General features: G+C 42.2%; 1 protein-coding gene across 2 annotated transcripts; it reads right to left on the bottom strand.

Moving 5' to 3' along the window:
* Positions 1 to 301: 301 nt before the first annotated feature.
* Positions 302 to 8,676, bottom strand: PLIN2 (perilipin 2). 2 transcript variants are annotated; one of them, XM_061199086.1, is made up of 8 exons: positions 8,615 to 8,676; positions 7,567 to 7,620; positions 7,285 to 7,480; positions 5,573 to 5,655; positions 4,126 to 4,411; positions 3,148 to 3,329; positions 2,103 to 2,237; positions 302 to 1,155 (listed from the first exon to the last, which is right to left on the bottom strand). In XM_061199086.1, exons 2-8 carry the CDS (start codon positions 7,594 to 7,596, stop codon positions 700 to 702), a joined length of 1,368 nt encoding a protein of 455 aa, XP_061055069.1. In that variant the 5' UTR covers positions 7,597 to 7,620; positions 8,615 to 8,676; the 3' UTR covers positions 302 to 699. The 2 variants fall into 2 exon arrangements, with proteins under 2 accessions (XP_061055069.1, XP_061055070.1); XM_061199087.1 differs by having other exon boundaries at positions 8,611 to 8,628.
* Between the last annotated feature and the right edge of the window lie 10,575 nt (positions 8,677 to 19,251).

Genomic DNA, 19,251 nt, shown 5'->3' on the forward strand with positions numbered 1-19,251 from the left:
AAGGCAGTCAGTCATAAGTGGCTCCTTCTGCTAGTTTAAAAACCTGTTCTCAGGGGTCCAGTAAATGGGCAAATGAAAGGAACCACCACCACCTAATAAAATTCTTATAGGAACATTAGCTTTTAGTTTGTTTAAAACCTGTTATCAAACATTCCATTTTTAACATTAGTCTTCCAATGTTATTACAAATTCCCCAACAGCCAATTTGAATTCATGTGTATTAATAACCCTGTCATGCAGGCAAAGCAGTTCCAAGAAAGCCACACTAAAAGCACATGTAACACACAGCATAAAACTGATCTATTCTGCAGTGAATTTTATTGAATTCAAAGGGGCCATTCCCTTATGAAAAATAAAAAACTGAGGGTGCACAAGCATGCATTGTGAGACAAACCAGTGCTGAGGCCTGCTCAGACCAAACGAGAGCAGACACGAGTTCGTACAACAGTGCACACGAAGGTGTTTTTATTCAATACAAACAGACAGCAACAGTGGCAACAGAATGAGGCCATAACTGCACTGGGACATTTCGTGAGTTCTGGATAGGCTCTGAACAGTCTATCATCCTTTTCTTTCCAGCCAAGTAAACAACAGAACTCATCCATTAAAGTGGAAACTTTAAAGCTCTTAATCCAGTTGGCAATGACTACAATAGAGGACCTTTTTTTCTCGATAGTTGCTTCCCCACTTCAGAGTTGTCTAGCAGGTTTCAACGTAAGAGGAGGTGTCATCTGGCTGGCTGCCCTGTGCATCGCTGACAGGGACAGGTTTAATGTGTTCTGCGCTCAGGCTGCCGGGCCTCCTGGCTGTACCTTGGGCCTGAGCACGCTGAGACTCAGCCACCTGAGGATAAAAGGGACCTACCAGCCAGTTGAGGGGTGTGTTGTTAACAAGATAATCCATCACATCATCTAAAGACTCCTTCATTTTCTGCAGCTGCCCCTTGCTGGAAGCGAGGAGGCCGTCAGACACTTCCTTAAAGGAGGCAACGTTGCGAAACACTGAGTAGATGTCGCCAGCCATCATCCCCAAGTGGTTGGCCTGATCTTGGATGTTCTGCGGTAACCCCTGGACGTTGGACAAGAGGGTGTGGCACGTGGTCTGGAGCTGCTGAGTCAGGTTTCGGGCAATAGCAAGAGTAGGTGACTCTATGTGCTGAAAGTAAGACAAGTTTAAGAATTAGCAGTGGATCCAACAGTCCTATGTATGAATTAGTTCACTTACAGTCAGCTGGTTATACATCCACCACACATGTGGATTCTTTAACTTTTTAAAATCCTCGTAACAACCCTGAGTGAAGCAGTATTATTTCACATTTCATAAACATGAACTTAAGCTTCGAGTTGAAATAACATGCCCCAGTTAACAGCTGGAGTGTGGATTTGAACTAGTGCCTGAGTCTTCAAAGGTCATGGTCTTAAGCTGAAGAAACCTAACAAGGGAGACCGGACAGAAGGAAAATACACTCCATATTAGTAGGGCAACTTAGATATTCTCTCCTCAAGTGAGATATGATATGAACAAACAGTTAATATTGATTTCAAGGGCAAATGCATACTAGCTTTTGGAATGCAAAGAACCACGTTCTAGGACTACAATATGCTATTTCTTCTGTCTGGAACATTCCTCCCCTTATTGCCTTTTCACCTAGTTTATTCACCCCTTAGGTCTCAGCTTACCACTCATCTCCTCCAGCAAACCATCTGACTCACCCATCCTCACTCCAAGGTTGAGTTAGTACCCTTCCTATGTACTATTCTCATAGCAACTATATTTATGCTATCAAAAAAACACTATGACAGTAAAGATGCCTGTATTCACTTAGTCTGTACCCATTGTAAGGGCAATGCCCGTGTTTCTCAGTTAGTTGTATCCTGATAGGGACAATATGCCTATCTGTAAATTGTTAGATAAAGTTGCACATTTTTGCTTTTCGGTCACGTAACAGGCAACCTATGTACACTGTATTGTTCAAACTTTTGATAGAGAAGAGTATTCTAAGAGGAATAATAAGAAACTTATTAGTAAGTTTCTAGTAAGAAGTTCTTAATAGTAAGAACTTCTACAGAAGCTGTAGTGGATGGCTGTCTCAGTTGTCTCACCTCAGCACAGTGGGATTCATCTGTATCATCATAGCCGATGCTTCTCTTCCACTCCAGCCAGGACAGATAGAGCTTATCCTGAGCACACTGAATTTTCTGGTTGGCATTATGCACATTCTTCCTGGCAAATTCAATCTAGAACACGTTGAAAGAAGACAAAGGAACAAACTAGTCAGACATTCTTGTTAGCCTGTTCTCAGATCCATGATGTAAATCAGCCAACATCAACTCTTACAGAAATTCTTGGTTTTTAAGGAGACCTATCCCTGATAGCATTGTTATTTGTTATCAATATGTGTAAGTCAATCAAGCAGTCATAGTACTTATTGCCTCTTATTTAATTATTAAACCACTGTCTCCAATTTACTTCCAGTTTAACACAGGCAAGGCAACTGAAATTTAATACGTGTAAAATATAAAATTACAAAAGAGAAAGGAACTCGAACTTCCTCTTCCCTGTTGCCAGCCACCTACTTCCCCTTCCAAGAATAAACTGGTTTCTAATGGCCATACAATACATACTGTTCTGTAACTTGGCAATCGTTAATGGCTACACAGTGGTCTTTTGTGATGTATCAATGTAATCAGTCCCCTATTAGTTGATGTGCATTGTTTATACTCTTTTGCAACTCTGAACAAATATACTTATCTGTAGGATAAGTTTCTAGAAGGAAAGCTGCTCCAGGCATAGGTGTGTCTGTAACTTCCCTATAAGAGTCCCTTGAATCCTCTGGAAGTGCAAAAACACAAGTACTCCTCTTTCTCTACACCGTCGCCCACAGCATCTAACTTTGCCAGTGCCATTGGACAAAACCGGAATCAGTAATTTGACCCCTCAGAGTAAGATTAACGCCACTTCATATATCGATATTTCGGCTATTTATACTTTCTTTTTTCTGCGAGTTTTCTGTATACTCTTTGCCCATTTTTCTATTGGATTGTTCATAAGGTAAGATTAAAATTCTTGGATTTCATGATATGTTTACTCCCAATCCTCGAAATAAATGAACTCACTTCAGATACCTTTAAAGGAAGTTGTACTCACCAGGCTGACAGTGGAATGGAGCTGAGAAATGGTCTCTTGGCTTTTTTGCTTAGCTTCTTTAACCCTGCTGAGGGCCTGCTGGTAGGCCCATGAGCGGAGCTTGGTGGACAGGGATCCCAGTCTGATATAATAACTTGGCTTCTGAACAGGATCAAATCCTTCCAGTTTTTTGGCTTCTTTTTCTGAAGTTATATAGAAGTGACCAAAAAAAAAAAAAAGTCCAGGATCACAGCTCTAAGTGACAAGGCCTGGACTCTCACCTGGATCTTGACTTTGTTGATGCCACTCACCCATCTAGCAATCATGGACCCCTCTTCCCAAGATGCCTCATGTCTGCTGCTGGGCTTCGCAACCCCGAACACATCCCTATGTGTGACACATGTCACCTACACAGGTCTCTTCCCACTAGAGCTTCTTACCTGGCACATAGTGAGCACTAAATCTTTAATGATTCTATACAGCAGCCCATTAAGGACAATCCATTTATAGAAAGTATTTCTCTAGGCTAATTTCTCCGGAAGTTTCAAGACTTACTACATACAACTCAGTGTGAAACTGAAGAGTGCCTCAAGAAGGAAAACTATAGAGACAGAAAGATTAGTGGTTGCTCAGACAGTGGGGGTGGTGGGGGGATGGAGACTGACTGCCAACAGGCATGAAGGATCTTTTATCTTTGGGGGTGATAGAAATTCTATAACTGGATTGTGATGGTCATATAACTGTAAATTTAGAATGAAAACACGTGAATTTTTTTGGTATATAAAAGTATATCTCAATAAAGCTGTTTAGAAAGATTGCTTTAAGATATAAAACATTGGGAGTTCCCTGGTGGCCTAGTGGTTAGGATTCTGGGGCTTCCACTGTCATGGCCCGGGCTCAATCCCTGGTCGGGGAACTGAGATCCCACAAGCTGCATGGCACAGAAAAAAAAAAAAAAAAAAGATGTACAACATTATTTCAAGAAAAAAATCCAATTACCTAGTTCCTCCTTGGTGAGAGGGAGGTACTGGTCTACCAGCAGCTCTGATCTGGTGAGCGCATTTTCTACTCCACTGCTCACCAGCTGCATCATCCGACTTCCTAGGACTATGTTAATGCCGCCACTGACCACGGATTTGGTCTTCTCCACACTGCCGGTCACTGTTCCTTTGGTCTTGTCCACCACCCCAGTGATTGTGCTGGCCACAGAATCCTTGGCCCCAGTCACAGTAGTCGTCACAGCATCTTTTGCCCCAGTCATAGCTCCTTTGGCATTGGCCACAACCTACAGGGAAAAAAGCAGATCATTTGGCTGGTGAGAAGCATAAAAACCTAGTTAAGTTCTTAACTAAGGTAGCATAGTTGAAGAGTTAAAGAATGAATCTGGCCCTTTTACTTTCTAGTTGTAGGTCTTAGACAAGTCACTGAGAGTTGATGAGCCTCAATTTCCTTATCAGGTATAAGTACCCTACTTGCCACCACTCAAGGGTTGTTGGAGGACCAAATGAGGGAAACAGATAAAAAATTTGTCAATTTGTCAAGTTTTTTTTCCTAATTAATTAATTTTTAAAATTTATTTTATTTTTGGCTGCGTTGGGTCTTCGTTGCTGCACGCAGGCTTTCTCTAGTTGCGGCAAATGGGGGCTACTCTTCGTTGCAGTGCACAGGCTTCTCATTGCGGTGGCTTCTCTTGTTGCAGAGCACGGGCTCCAGGCACATGGGCTTCAGTAGTTGTGGTGCACGAGCTCAGTAGTTGTGGCGCACGGGCTTAATTGCTCCACAGCATGTGGGATCTTCCCGGACGAGGGCTTGAACCCATGTCCCCTGCATTGGCAGGTGGATTCTTAACCACTGTGCCACCAGGGAGGCCCAAGGTTTTTTTGGTTTTTGTTTTACACTAGATGAACCTATAGTAATTAAGGCACAAGGAGTACTCTAGAGAAAATGGCATTTTCCACATTGACATGCTTATACTGAGGCCCTCATGCATGCCTATAAGTATAGACATAGGTATCATGCACACCTGGCCCTATGCACACAGCGCCAGGCCAAAACACAGGCAGAGGTGTCAGTTCTCCATCCTACTAGATGTGCTTTCAGGTACCAAGTGAGAAAAGGCTCTATTTACCACCTCTGCATTTATCCAGTACCACATGGGAATCAGTGATTTGAGAAAGCAATTTCACCTACAGAGATGAAGCCACAAATTTAACAGAGATCAGACTAAAGGTATTCTAGCCCAAAGGTGGATAGTTCATCTCTGCTTCTTAAGACAACCTGACAACTGTTCGGGAGGTAACGGAGTGATCATTACTCTTTCAAAAATATATCCAAGGTTGAGGGAACAAACAAGTATTACCTGTTTATGGTCTGCACAGCCTGTGTTAAACAGATAAAACTTAAAAATGTCAGGTGGCAAGCCTCAGCACTCTTGTCCCAAGCTCACCTGGTTTGTTGGCTGATTCAGAATAGGCAGTTTCTCCTCAATCCTGTCTAGCCCCTTACAGGCATAGGTATTGGCAATGGCAACTAGAAGAATCACAAATGATGAAAATGTTAACAGTCTGGGTAAGAGTGAATATATATCTTGAGGCTTCATTCTTACTATAAAAAAATTTACCATGCAATACTTTGCCTGGTTTCTCTAGTCCAGAAAGAAGATTCTTGCCAGGTTTCTGGCAACTTTCTTCTACTGACAGGGAAATAAGGATATGGGTGCGGGAAGTGGGGGGAGCAGCAAGCAGAGGCAGTGACAGGCCAAGTAGGACGCGGGCCAAGAAGCCTCTTACTCATCAACTGTCCCCTAAGGTTAATGCCAAGAGAAGCCAGGCTTCACCTGAACCCTCATTCAGGGAACGAGGTATATGAAAACTCTCAAAATTAGCATCTCCATGCTAGTTTAATCCGCACCTACACTTAATTCAGTAGGTGGCAGTGTACTTTGGGTTATCACCAGGAAACAGTATGCTAACAGCACCCTGGATCTCCCTAAAAAGACACAGATTTTAGTCCAAGCTCCCCCCACCCCCCAACAATGACCAAGCCTAGAACTAGTACTATACTCATTTGGGAAGTAGCAGAGTTGGAAAACTGATCTCTAAAAGGTTTCGTATAATCCTAAAAGTCCATGACATAACCACTTGGGGGAATGACTTAAACCCTTATTCAAAAGTAGTTCATAATGTGGAGAAATTGAAAATTCCACTCCTAGGTATATACCCGAGAGAATTGAGAACATATGTGCACACAAAAACTTGGGCACAACTGTTCACAGTAGCATTCATTATTCATAATAGGCATAAAGTAGAAGCAACCCAAACATCAACTGATGAATAAAATATGATATATCCATGCAATAGAATATTAAATTATTCCATATTAAAAAGGAATGAAATACTGATATGACGCTACAATTTGGATGAACCTTGGAAACATTATACTAAATGAAAACTAGCCAGTCACAAAAGACCACATATTTTATGATTCAATTTACATTACACGTCCAGGATATGCAAATCTATGAAGACAGAAAGTAGATTACTAGTTGCCTAAGGTGGGGGGAGGGGGATGGGGAGTGACTGTGAATGAGTATAAGTGTACATTCACTGGCATTCACAATACTGTTCACTCACAATATTGTGCAACCATTACCACTATCATTTGCAGGACTTTTTCATCACCCCAAACAGAAAGTGGTATAAGGTTTCTTTCCGGGGTGATGAAAATGTTCTAAAATTGATTACGGTGATGCCTACACAACTCTGTGAATATACTAAAAGCCATTGAATTGTATGCTGATGTTATTTTATTTTATTTTTTTTAAAGCAGTTCACATATACTGTGTAGTCCCAAAGAAGTCAGCTATTTCAGTTCACTCACTCTTTCCCCATATGATCTCACTTGCCAACACAGAAGCATCTCTGGGGGATTTTTTTGGTAATATCATAACATCTGCCATTGTTATGAAGCAGGCCTTCTATAACAATGAGGGCCACCTGGCAGTTTCTCGGGAAAGGCAGCATGTGTCTCAGGAAAGGCTGAGGATTCCCTGATGCGTACTTAAGGCATAACACTGGCATTCACCATATTCAAGCCAGCTTCGGGCTCACTCCTGATGAGTACATAGGACTAAATTTTGAGGGGGAAATCAAAACTCACTTTGTGGCTCTAGCTTTTGGATGATTGGCAGAGCACTCGTCACGGCCACCGAGGTGATGGTCTTCACGCCCTTCTCTGCCATCTCACACACAGACTTCAAGTAGGGATACTGATCTTTCGTACTGATGTAAGCCGAGGAGACGAGGTCATATGTGGAGCTCACCAAGGGTAGGTTGGCCACCCTTGTCACCACACTCTGCAACCAAGGAGGAGGGGGAGCTTAACTTCCAAAACACACTGGGGAGGGAAAGGAATCAAGAAACTGCTATTTATAAATCATACCGGCTGTGGTTCAACTGCAACAGATGCCATTTTTCTTCTGGAGAAAGAAAAAATCTGCAGAAGAGAAACTTGGTTCAGGACACTGTAATAAGACTCCCAGATTCATTCTCCAACCGAAGCAAATGCTAATTTCAAGTAGAGCAAAATTCAAGATCAAGTTTAGTCTGCATTTCTTCCCACCCTCTGGCTCTCAGAGCTCTCCTCTGGGCAAACTGTTCTGAAAGAAGGTTCTTAAAGCTCACGTGTACAAGTCACCCACTTAAAGTGTTCAATTCAATGTTTTCCCCACCAGAACATTAGAGATGCTTTTTGAAGATAAATATCTGTCCACAAAAATGCTAACCAAGTTAAAATCCATGGTAAAACTAAAGAGATATTCCAAGTAGAAGACATCTTGGACAGTCAGGACGATCAAGATGGAGCATTTTGGTGGGGGGCGGTGGTTACTCCTTCTTTGTCAAAGAACTGAAACGAGTTCAGGGGACACTGAACACACGAGAAAGGAGGTGCTCCGCGGAAATGAGAAACTTTTCCGGACGCTTTAAAATGTCAATTTAGTGTCCCCAACGATCCACAGCCACACAAAACAGCCTCACTGCTAAGCAGCAGAGCTGGAAAGTTAAGAACCCACCACTTCGGAGCCAATCAGTTCACCCTCCGGCCAAGGGTCCCACTTTTACAAGAAATGAGAACCACGCTAAAGGCGGAAATCAGACGCCAGCATCAATAGCCCGTCTGTCACTGCGTACCCCACAAAATTCTGTTTTAAGACGATTTTCTCACGCGTTTCCTTTTAAATAATGTCTTTTCGGGACGACTGGAAACTGTTACCCGCAACCAAGACAAGAAGCTACAACCGCACTAAGGCAGCGTGCAGAAAAGCAGCCTGAATCAAGGAACAAAAGCGAGGTTGGAAAGCGCAGGCCCAGGAGACAGCCCCTTCTCAGCCGGGGCCCGGAAACCGCCACGCGGCCGCCAGCGTCCAGCCTGGAGCCTGCAGGGGGCCGAGCCGCGAGGAACCGGGACCGCAGAGGTGGCGCGCACCCACCGGCCAGCAGCAGCTCAGCGACGAGAGTCCAGCGGGTCCGCGCGGCGTTCACAAGGACGAGCCCCCGGGCGCCGGGCTATATACCCCGCCCCGCCCCGCCCCGCCCCCGAGCCACGTGACCGGCGGCTCCTGGACACCCGACCCCCAGAGGCCGGGCCGAGTCCCGCCACCTCCCCCCACCGCAGGTCCGCCTCCAGGGGTGGGGGCCTCTTTCGGGGTGGGCGTGGCGGGGGGGGCCCTGCCTGGGTCAGGGGTGCTGGGGTTCCCCGGACAAAAATGCGGCCGGCGCCCACGCTGGATTTGTAGTTTTGCAAAAGGCAGTGGAGGAGTCGCGCGGACAGACGAACAGTAACTAACCTGTTGATTTCCACCAGTCCTCAGAATAGAATTGTCTCTAAAAATGGAAGCAGTGGCGTCTGGACTGTTATTTATAACAACTTCTAAAGTTTTGTGAAATTCTAAATGATGACGGACGTGTAGAGATGGCTGTTTTGCTGCTCTTTTGACTTTAAAGTCAGTTCCTCAGACATCTGTCTGATTTAAAGTTGAATCGGAATTTCAAAAAAAGGGCCCGAGAATACCGTTTGTTGGTTTTTTGTTTGTTGGTTTGTTTCAGCGAGTCTTAAACCCAAATCACTCCGGGATGATAGCTGCCTATGATTACTATGCAAGATGGCTTTTTTTTTTTTTTTTTTTTTTTTTAAGAAACAAGTCAACGTCTGAGTCCCAGTTTCTTCTTGTGTAAAATTCAGGATTTGAACCAGATTATGTGAGCAAACAAATTGTGCAACTGCCGCATCCCGGGTAGGGGCTCCGTGGACCGCTCCCCGAGTGAGTGGCCTGGGATCTGATGACATCGCCGAGGGCCTCGGCCTCCCTGCTCCCTCTCAGGGAAGGTAAACAAGAAAGGACAGGTGGGAGGTGCGAGGGGGAACTGGCGCCGGGTCCTCGGCCTCCGGAATTGGGAGCAAGCGGAGGTAGGGAGGACGCAGGAGCCTGGCGCCGGGCTTTGTCAAGTTACAGAGTTTGAACTGTGGGAAACCCTCAAAGGCATTTACCTTAATTACGTAACTAATGTTGCATGCACAGAGATACTGTGCATATTTAAAGCTCCAAACCGACCCATTACAAAATGTATCCCTAATACAGGACGGAAGACATCTGGAGGCCCCCAGCAAGAAAAACCAAATATTGTGTCTTCCCGCCCCGCCTACACACACCAGCTCATTCAAAACAAAATGCAGTACTACCATAAAATAACTGTTAGGAAGTCCAAAAATTTATGGGGTTTTTTCTCCTATGTTGACATCTTCAATGCTTTAAGCAATCAAATTATTTTTTTCTCTTCTTTTTGCTGTTCTCTCTTTGTTGGTGCTCTAAGCAGATGTTTAGTGTGCCTGTTGTTAATGTCACCACCCTGATGTAAAACAACAGGAATTTGAGTGATGATGGTGAGGGTTTTTTTTTTTTTTAAACTTCTCACTATTCTGGCCTCTTATTTTGCAACAGAAGGCTCTTGCCCTTTCACCTGTAAATGCCTCTATGCTTTTACTTGTTTTAAACCTGTGAGTCACTTGCCCTCTTTAAGGATAAGCAAGCTTCCTTGTGCTTTTCTATACCTGAGAAGGAGAGGGCTCCAGAGACTAATGTTGGGGTCTAGGCTCTCCAAGTCCCCAGAGGATAAAGCACACCAAATTCTGCACCTGCTTTTCTTTCATCTTCATGAGTCTGGGAGAACATGGAGCTAGTGGCAATAATAACACCCAAGTCCTCCAGGTGATTCTGTTAGTCTCTAACGTTTGAGAACCTTTGTTTTACAGAAGTGATTTTTCATAGTTGGTCTAGGGACTAGTGCATCAGAATCACCTAGGGTGCTTGTTAAACATTCTGTCTCCTACCCAAGCCCTACTGAGTTAGGAGCTACAGGGGGTGAGGCCCAGGAGCCTACATTTTTTAAAATACTTTCTTTAGTAACACCGCTTTACTCTTCACAAAGCACTTTCATATGTTCCTCATTGTTTGAGCCTCACAACAATCTGGGAACTCAGTGCAATAGGGATTATTACTCCCATTTTAATAATGAGAAACAGTCTCAGAGACATTAGGTGATTTTGCCCACAGTCATGACTGACTAAGTAGCAAGCTAGGTGAGACTAGATCTCCGGGACATAACCTGAGCTAGTTACCTAGTTGCTCTTTGCCTTAGTTCCTTCATTTAAAAACTGGAAATAATAACAGTCCTTCATGTTCTAGGTAAAGGGTATATGGTTATTCATTGTATGTACTAGTTTTTCAACTTTTCTGGGGCTTTAAATGTTTCAAAATAAAAGGTTGAGGATACTACCCAACAATGAGAGAGAATGAACAGACCTATAACTACATGCCATGTAAGTGAAAGAAGCTGCATACAAATAATACTGTACAAAACAAGCAAACTAAGCTCTGTTGTCAGAAGTAAGGCTTGGTAGTTGCTTTCGAGGGTGGGGAAGGCTAGTAACTGGATGGGGCCACGAGGGGCCTTTTGTGTGCAGATAATTTTCTTGTTCTGGGTGCTAGTTACATGTGTCTGCTCTTCTTGTGAAAGTTCATTAAACTGTACACTTTATTTTTTATATGCATGCTATACTTCTCTTTTTAAAAGTTTTGAAAAGTTGAGAAGAGAAAAAAATAGTGGTGCTTACTTCATAAGGTTTTTGTGAGGAGTAAATGAATCAATACATTCAACAGAATAATGCCAGGCACATGGAAATGGTACCTATTGTTTGGTTATTTTTGAATTTTATTTTATTTATTTTTTATACAGCGGTTCTTATTAGTTATCTATTTTATACACATCAGTGTATACATGTCAATCCCAATCGCCCAATTCATCACACCACCACCACCCCCCCACGGCTTTCCCCCCTTGGTGTCCATACATTTGTTCTCTACATCTGTGTCTCTATTTCTGCCCTGCAAACCGGTTCATCTGTACCATTTTTCTAGGTTCCACATATATGCGTTAATATACGATATTTGTTTTTCTCTTTCTGACTTACTTCACTCTGTCTGACAGTCTCTAGGTCCATCCACATCTCTACAAATGACCCAAGGAAATGGTAGCTATTATTAATGTTTTCTAACCACGCCCAGAGCCTTTTTGCCCAAGAGAGCCTTGCTCACAGGGGAAGCAGAAGGGGCTCCAGGGGACGGGCCATATCCCAGGTCCCACCTGATCTTCCTTCCTGGACTACAAAGTATGAGAGACTCTGTTGACAGAGACACATTTCTTAGAGTTTGTAACAACTCAACCTGGGTGTATTATTGATACAAAGTAATAGTAAAATAGCAAGAAAAAGAAAATCTGACTTGAAGTTTCCCCTTCCAGAGGTAGGGCAACTGCCTCCTTCCCCACCCCTTATCCTTTTTTCTTCCCTTCCACAAAAGCACTGTATGCTTCAGCTACATCCTCCTGTATCCCTGCCTCCGTGCAGTGCTCGCTCCCTCACTGACCTCTCTCTCTGGACAAACCCTTGTTGCCTCTGCCTGGAGTGCCTGCCCAACTGGCAAACTCTACTCACTCTGTACTACTCAGCTCTTCACTTCTGTGAGGCCCTCGGCTCCAAGATCACTCTTGAGTAGCAGGACTGGGCCTGCAACCAGGTATGTATGACTCTAGAGTCTACACTGTTTATTATTACTCGGTGTGTGCTCTTAGGCAGTACATACACTTGACCCTCAGTGCCTGTAAGATGAAGGAGTTAGATGATATCTAGGGTTCCTTCCAGCTGTATTATGTTAACCCAAAAAAATAACAATACCTTACCTTGTGTATAGCTTTACAATGTCCTTTTTTTTTTCTTTTTTTTAAATTTATTTTTGGCTGCGTTGGGTCTTTGTCGCTGTGTGCGGGCTTTCTCTAGTTGCGGCGAGCGGGGGCTACTCTTCGTTGCGGTGTGCAGGCTTCTCATTGCGGTGGCTTCACTTGTTACAAAGCAGGGGCTCTAGGCAGGCAGGCTTCAGTAGTTGTGGCACACAGGCTCAGTAGTTGTGGCTCGAGGGCTCTAGAGCGCAGGCTCAGTAGTTGTGGTGCATGGACTTAGTTGCTCTGCAGCATGTGGGATCTTCCCGGACCAGGGCTCGAACCCGTGTCCCCTGCATTGGCAGGCGGATTCTTAACCACTGCGCCACCAGGGAAACCCAGGAATCTTAATCTGTTTAGTTATATCCCTTGAGGAGGAGCTAGGACTCTGTTTTATTGCTGAACTATTGTCATTACTTTTCTTGCTTAGCTGCTTTTTCTTTGTTTCTGTATGCTCTCATTTCCCTAATTAGCAACTGCTTTGCCTGCTCTCTGGAACTCAGGGAAGGCCTAGGAGACTAAAGCCTTTTTTTTTACCAACAAGAAACGGGGGGAAAGGGAGGGGCTTTTGTACCTGGGAGGCCCCACAGGGTCCTGCTCCGTTTCATTCCCCCCTCTTCTTTGATACTCCTCAGTCCTGAGGGGAACAGAGGCAGGACAAGGAAGGGAATACAGTTTTGGATAGAGAGGTTCATCATAAACTCGGGAGGGGAACTCGGTTTCATACCCAGAGATTCTGATTCACCTCATTTAGGAAATAGTCCAGAAATGTTTAAAAAGTAGCCCAGGTCATTCTGATGCAGGTAATCCAAGAACTATACTTTAAGAAAACTGCATTTGGGACTTCCTTGGTGGTCCAGCGGTTAAGACTCTGTGCTTCCACTACAGGGGCATGGGTTTGACCCCTGGTCGGGGAACTAAGATCCTGCATGCCTCTCGGTGCAGCCAAAAAAAAAAAGAGAGAGAAAGAAAAAGAAATCTGCATTCAACTACAGTATTATATATAGAAGGGATAAACAACAAGATCCTACTGTATAGCACAGGGAGCTATACTCAGTATCCTGTGATAAACCATAATGGAAAAGAATATGAAAAAGACTCTCTCTATATATATAAATGAATCACTTTGAAGCACAATAAAAATTAACACAACATTGTACATCAGCTATACTTCAATAAAATAAATTTTTTAAAAAAGAAAACTGCATTCAAACCACACTCTTCTGAGAGACCAAGAGGCTGAGGGATCTGTCTAAGGCACCGCAGCGGGCAGAATCGAAATTAGAATGTGAGGTGTCCGACTCCGTGACCTTTCCGCCATGTACACAAAAATACAACTCAACAATAAGTCCGTTTTATGAAATCATCTTGGCGTGAAGAATTGCCCTTTATAACATAGGTTTATTGATTTAAACTCTAACTCGAGCTTACTGGCCAGCCCCAACACTAAAAAGAAAGCCCGTTCCCAACCTCAAGGCCTAATAACCCCAAGAACATATGATTTGGGGGTTGCTGGAGCATGGCAGTTTGCTTTGCAGGATGAGTGGTCTTTGTCCCTGGTAACCTAAGCAGCTCTGCTTGGAGGCCAGGTGCACTGTGTATCCAGATCGCAAACAGTCAGCGCCTGACCGTGGGGAAATAAAAGCAGGCAAAGTATTTTCTGAGGGCCCCTCACCTACTCTTTCAGCCCCTTTTCTCCTCCTTTGAGAATCCTCCTTTCCCTAGGTGCTTTGAGTCTCCCTACTGCAGTATCCTCTCCCCAACACACTCCAATCCTAACAAGCCTGTGCTCTCAACTAAAAAGTCAGATGCATTTCATAAATGAATTCAAACCCAAATGCTAAAGACTAGTTTATTAAGTACCCTCCCCTAGGGGCATTTACAAGTTAATAAAAATCTATTTTTTTTAACAATTTACAAAATATATTCTCATGTGAGGTAGGAAGGACATGCTATGCCTATTCTGTGTTCTGACTCAAAGTCACTTGTCCAAACCGCTTATTAGGTTTGTAAGCGGTAGAGTTAAGTCAAAGATCCTGTCTACAACCTTTCAGCTATATCATGCTATCTCTGAAGAATAAACGTCAAAGGTCCCCAGTAAGTGTTTGTTGAATGAATATTCAAATAAAGAGCAAGAGGGAATGAGGTAGCAAGAAAAGAAGAGGATAAAAAAAAAAAGATCAGGGGCATTTCCTCAGGGGACTAGAAAGGAATTGTTCTTGGTAGATGGGGAAGAAGGCTTTGTGAAATTACGAAAGCCTGCCCCAAACAGACACACAGGCGCACACTGCCTTCCATACACTACCTATGTGTCAGTCCCCAGGCTTGATCAGTTCCCAAAAGACATCAGGCCTGTGGATAAAATGTTTATTTCTTTTTTGCTCTTTCTCAGGAATTAAGAATCACAGGTCATTTTAACTTTGGGCCACCAAGCCCAGATGATAACCCTAGAATTTTAGAGCAGGAAGAGATTCTACTGATTATCTAATCCAGTGGGTCTTTATGTTCATCTTCGTGGATGAAAATTGTTTGGGGCACAGATCTTCAAACAAGCACCTTCTCCTGGGATGGCTTCTTCAGCAGTTTTCTTGGAGGCAAAAGCTGTGGGCCAGCTACCCTTGGAAAGTGGTCCTTTGGGCCTGGCTTCACCTTTGAAAAGATGCCTGATCCTTCCATTTCTCTGAGCTCTCTATTGGTCGAGGGCAAGGTGAGAAGTAGGGGTAGGAGAGGAGTGATTTTTGTTTTTTGCTTAAGTATGTTAATTTTGGAAAGATGACTGAGCCAAAAGTTTTGGGAATGACAGCTATTATATTCACTCTCAACCTCCACATTCTAGCTCTGGAATTAGATTTGGCAAAGATGCTTTTTCTAGGTTGGCTTTTGACAGAGCCAATATTAGCAGTCCTTAATGACTCAACAAAAAACTGAGGAGGAAATTGTGGGAAACATGACTTTACCAACAAAGGTCACTGCCATTTCGAGAATCCTCCCACTCTCTGAGATGCAGAATGAAACCCTCAAGGTCAGTATCCATTTTGTCATCCAAGTATGAGTCATTCCTTTTATCTGAGCCAATTAACCAAAGTTCCACATTTGATTTAATATTTCATTAAAGAAAAATCCAGAAAGCTTCACTAAGTAAAGACGGTTACATCAGGATCCAAAGTTCAGCAGACATGCACAGCCACACTACTATAAACGTTATAAAATTCATCAAGAATTCAGAATTGATCTTCTAAAATTTAAGACCATACTGATAGGAGTAGTCCTGATATTATTTTAACAGATCTGTATTTTTTCTATGTAGGTGTATTTATCTAACTTTCATTTTCATAAAAGTGGGTTTATATTACTAATATTATTCTGTAACTTACTTTTTTCACTAAATATATCATGAACATTAAATATTCTGCAATTGGGGACTTCCCTGGCAGTCCAGTGGTTAAGACTCTGCGCTTCCACTGCAGGGGGCGTGGGTTCGATCCCTTGTCAGGGAACTAAGATCCCACATACTGCTCGGCCTAAAATAAATAAATAAATATTCTACAATTGTGTGTGCAAGGTGGCTGTTTACCCAGTCACCCACATGACTCCAATCTAAGCAACATGACTTAGATTGGATATATCTCTGAAGACAAAATACTTACAAACACTCAAGGAGGAAATACAGAAACAACTTGGTTTGAAATTCTGAGGCTAGAAATGTCATAGCCCATTTGAGGATCAAACTAAAGCAGGGCTAATCAAGGTCCAAGGACTTTGCTCTGTGGCTCAATATAAAGCTCTTTTTTAAAAACAAATTTCCTCAAAGAATGTAAGTAAATAAGAATGCCATTTGACAGAATGTGTATTTAAATAAGCAAAGCAAACTAATTTATTATCTCCTTCACAATCTGTATTAACAGAATGTATTTTCATACCTTCATAAAGAAACATCACAGCTCTATGTGTCTTTATACAGAAGATAAGGATTACAGATATCTAAAACCCTCAAGCTTGCCACCAGGATTGAATAAAAATAATTCATGGTCAAATGTTTTTGAAAAATACAGATGATAAAGCATTTTTGTGAAGAAAAAAGAAAAACATCATAGTTATCCCTAAGTTGAAATAAAAGGAGAAAGGAAAATTTTCTCATACAACTATATAATATCTTTTTATTGAAAGCTTATTAAAGCAAGAAGATTTTAGAAGAAAATATGCCAAAATGTTATCGTTATCATTTGTAGGAGGATTACTGCTCATTTTTTTTTAGTATTTACCTCTATTCTCTAAAATGAATATCTATTATTTGTGGCAGAAAAGGTCTTTTCATAAATAAGTTTTTTATTAGGTTACACTTAATGCTCAAAAACAAAACAATTAGCCAGAGGAGTCACCAATGATTGCTAAATTTTACCTAGCAACTTGATTACAGAAAGCCAGTAACTGAGTACGGCTTACTTGTTCTAGAAAATCCAACTGTGAGCATTTACACACATAGCTGAGTCAGGAACTCCCACAGCTCCTTGGAGATGGCCAGTTAGGGAGTTTCAAAATTACAAGTCTAATTCATAAACCAAGACATATTCTCTCAAATGTTCTAGAAAATTGTGGATGTGGGTGTGGGAGCATAGACTGAGCAGAGGCAGCCACAGTATCACAGGACCCATTCCTAGAAGACCCTTAGGCCTCTACACCTACCTTTTCCAAGCAACATGTATCCCCAACTGCCCAGCACCAATCTCTGGAACTGCTTGGTGGGTGGTGCATCCCTAAAGGCCCATGGTTTCATGTCCATGAGGGTGTCTAAGTTAAAACTGTGGGTTCCCAAACAACTATTTACAAAAGGACTTCTCCTCAAGCCATCACTCCAGGATGTCCTTGCTAGGGATCTAAGACATGGCCCCTTCCCTCACGTGCTCATAAGAACTTCAGGGATCCTTGGGTGGAAATCACATCTAGGCCACCATGTTCTTGACAGCTCTCCAACAGGTGAGCACATATGTGGCTCATAGCTCATAACCATTCCATTTATTCATTCATTCATTTATTCATTGGGATAATTCTGATTAGGGCATTCTGTGACTGAACTAAATTTTAACATATTCACGTTAAATAAATGATGTGGCTACCTAATTCATAACATTTACAGTTTCCTATAAAAGATAAAAATCAGGAGCATTTCCCAGAAATGGAGCAGGGGCAATTTCATCACATTTATTCTGGCTGGCTGTCTCTCTCTTTTACATACATACACACAGCCTGGTTATGTATACCCCAAACTGTCAAGGAATGTCAGTTTGAAGTGGGTGCAATTTTTTTTTTTTTGGTCAGAGATACTGTGTATTAAGACACAATCTTTCAGAGAAAGATAAATTCTGTATGGTATCACTTATATGTGGAACCTAAAAAATACAACAAACTAATGAATGTAAGAAAAAAGAAACAGACTCACAGATATAGGAACAAATTAGTGATTACTAGTGGGGAGAGAGAAGAGGGGAGAAGCAATATAGGGGCAGGGGATTAAGAGGTACAAACTATATTATGAATAAAATAAACTCTAAGAGTATATTGTACAACACAAGGAATATAGTCAATATTTTATAATAACTATAAGTGGTGTATATAACCTTTAAAAGTTGTGAATCACTGTATTGTACACCTGTAACTTATTTAATATTGTACATCAACTATACTTCAATAAAAAAATGAAAAACGAATTATCGAATCAAAAAGAAAAAAGAAAAAAAGAACTGTTACAGAAACTAGAACATAGAAAAAGAAAAAATAAAGACACGATCTGCTTCAAAATCACAAAGTATGTCATCTTGAGAGAGACATATCAAATAATTGGCAATGGCAATTTGGGGTAGGCATGCAGAGATTGTAAAAAACTTCTGCTTTCATATTATATATTTATTACAACATTTGAAAATGTTTAATGAGCTGTAGTTCCAACTTTGTAAGCAGAAAGAATAACAGAGAAAATTTTAAAACAAAAAGCATCATACGTAGTGTGAGAAACTTGAGCTTTCCCACTAAGATCAGGTACAAGACAAAGATGTCCCCTCCCACCAATCCTTCTCAACATTGTATTGGAAGTTTTAACCAATGCAGTAAAACAAGAAAAGGAGATAAAAGGTATACAGATTGGGAAGGAAGAAATAAAACCATCTTTATTCACAGATGACACGATAGTCTATGTAGAAAATCTAAAAGAATCGACAAAAGAATTCCTGGAACTAATAAGTGATTATAGCTAAGATTACTGCAAGATACAAGGTTAATATACAAAAAGCAGCATGCACATCCCTTAGCGATGGATCACACATTACCATCACTAGCTTCTTGCTTTCTTGTGACAGTCCTGCCTATCACTGAGAAGCCCTAATATAATCTCCAAGCAGCTGTGGGAGTCCGTGAGAAGATTTGGCAGCTGCTTACCAATCATCTGATTAGGTAGGAAATTGTGCAGATATAAATCTTGGAAAGAGTAGAAGCCCCCTGGGCTTCCTCTTCCTGTGACTGCTTCTCTTGAGTCTGCAGGCACTGTCTTCACCTGTCAGAACGGGCAGTTTCCCTTTAGGTCCTTGCACCCCACTCCTCAACCCCCACCTTTTGTTTACATTTGATTCCCCAGGCTACTCAGAAAATGGCTAATGGTCATAGGGGTTTAATCTAAATGGACTCTTGGCAACAACAAACTTCATGCTTAGTCAAAGACATGTGTTAGAACTGGACTGTTAGGTAGAGATCTCAGAATGTGTGGGTGAAGAATGCTGGAAGCGAGGTGAGGAACTTTGGTGCTCTT

The sequence above is a fragment of the Eubalaena glacialis genome, chromosome 9, assembly GCF_028564815.1.
Source record: "Eubalaena glacialis isolate mEubGla1 chromosome 9, mEubGla1.1.hap2.+ XY, whole genome shotgun sequence".
NCBI classification, from domain to species: Eukaryota; Metazoa; Chordata; class Mammalia; order Artiodactyla; family Balaenidae; genus Eubalaena; species Eubalaena glacialis.

Coding starts and splice junctions, on each gene's coding strand:
- PLIN2 (XM_061199086.1), bottom strand. CDS start 7,596: ATGGCATCTGTTGCAGTTGAACCACAGCCG. Junction 5,656..7,284: donor CCAAAAGCTAGAGCCACAAA/GTGAGTTTTGAT, acceptor TGATTCTTCTAG/TTGCCATTGCCAATACCTAT. Junction 2,238..3,147: donor TCCATTCCACTGTCAGCCTG/GTGAGTACAACT, acceptor AACGTGTTCTAG/ATTGAATTTGCCAGGAAGAA.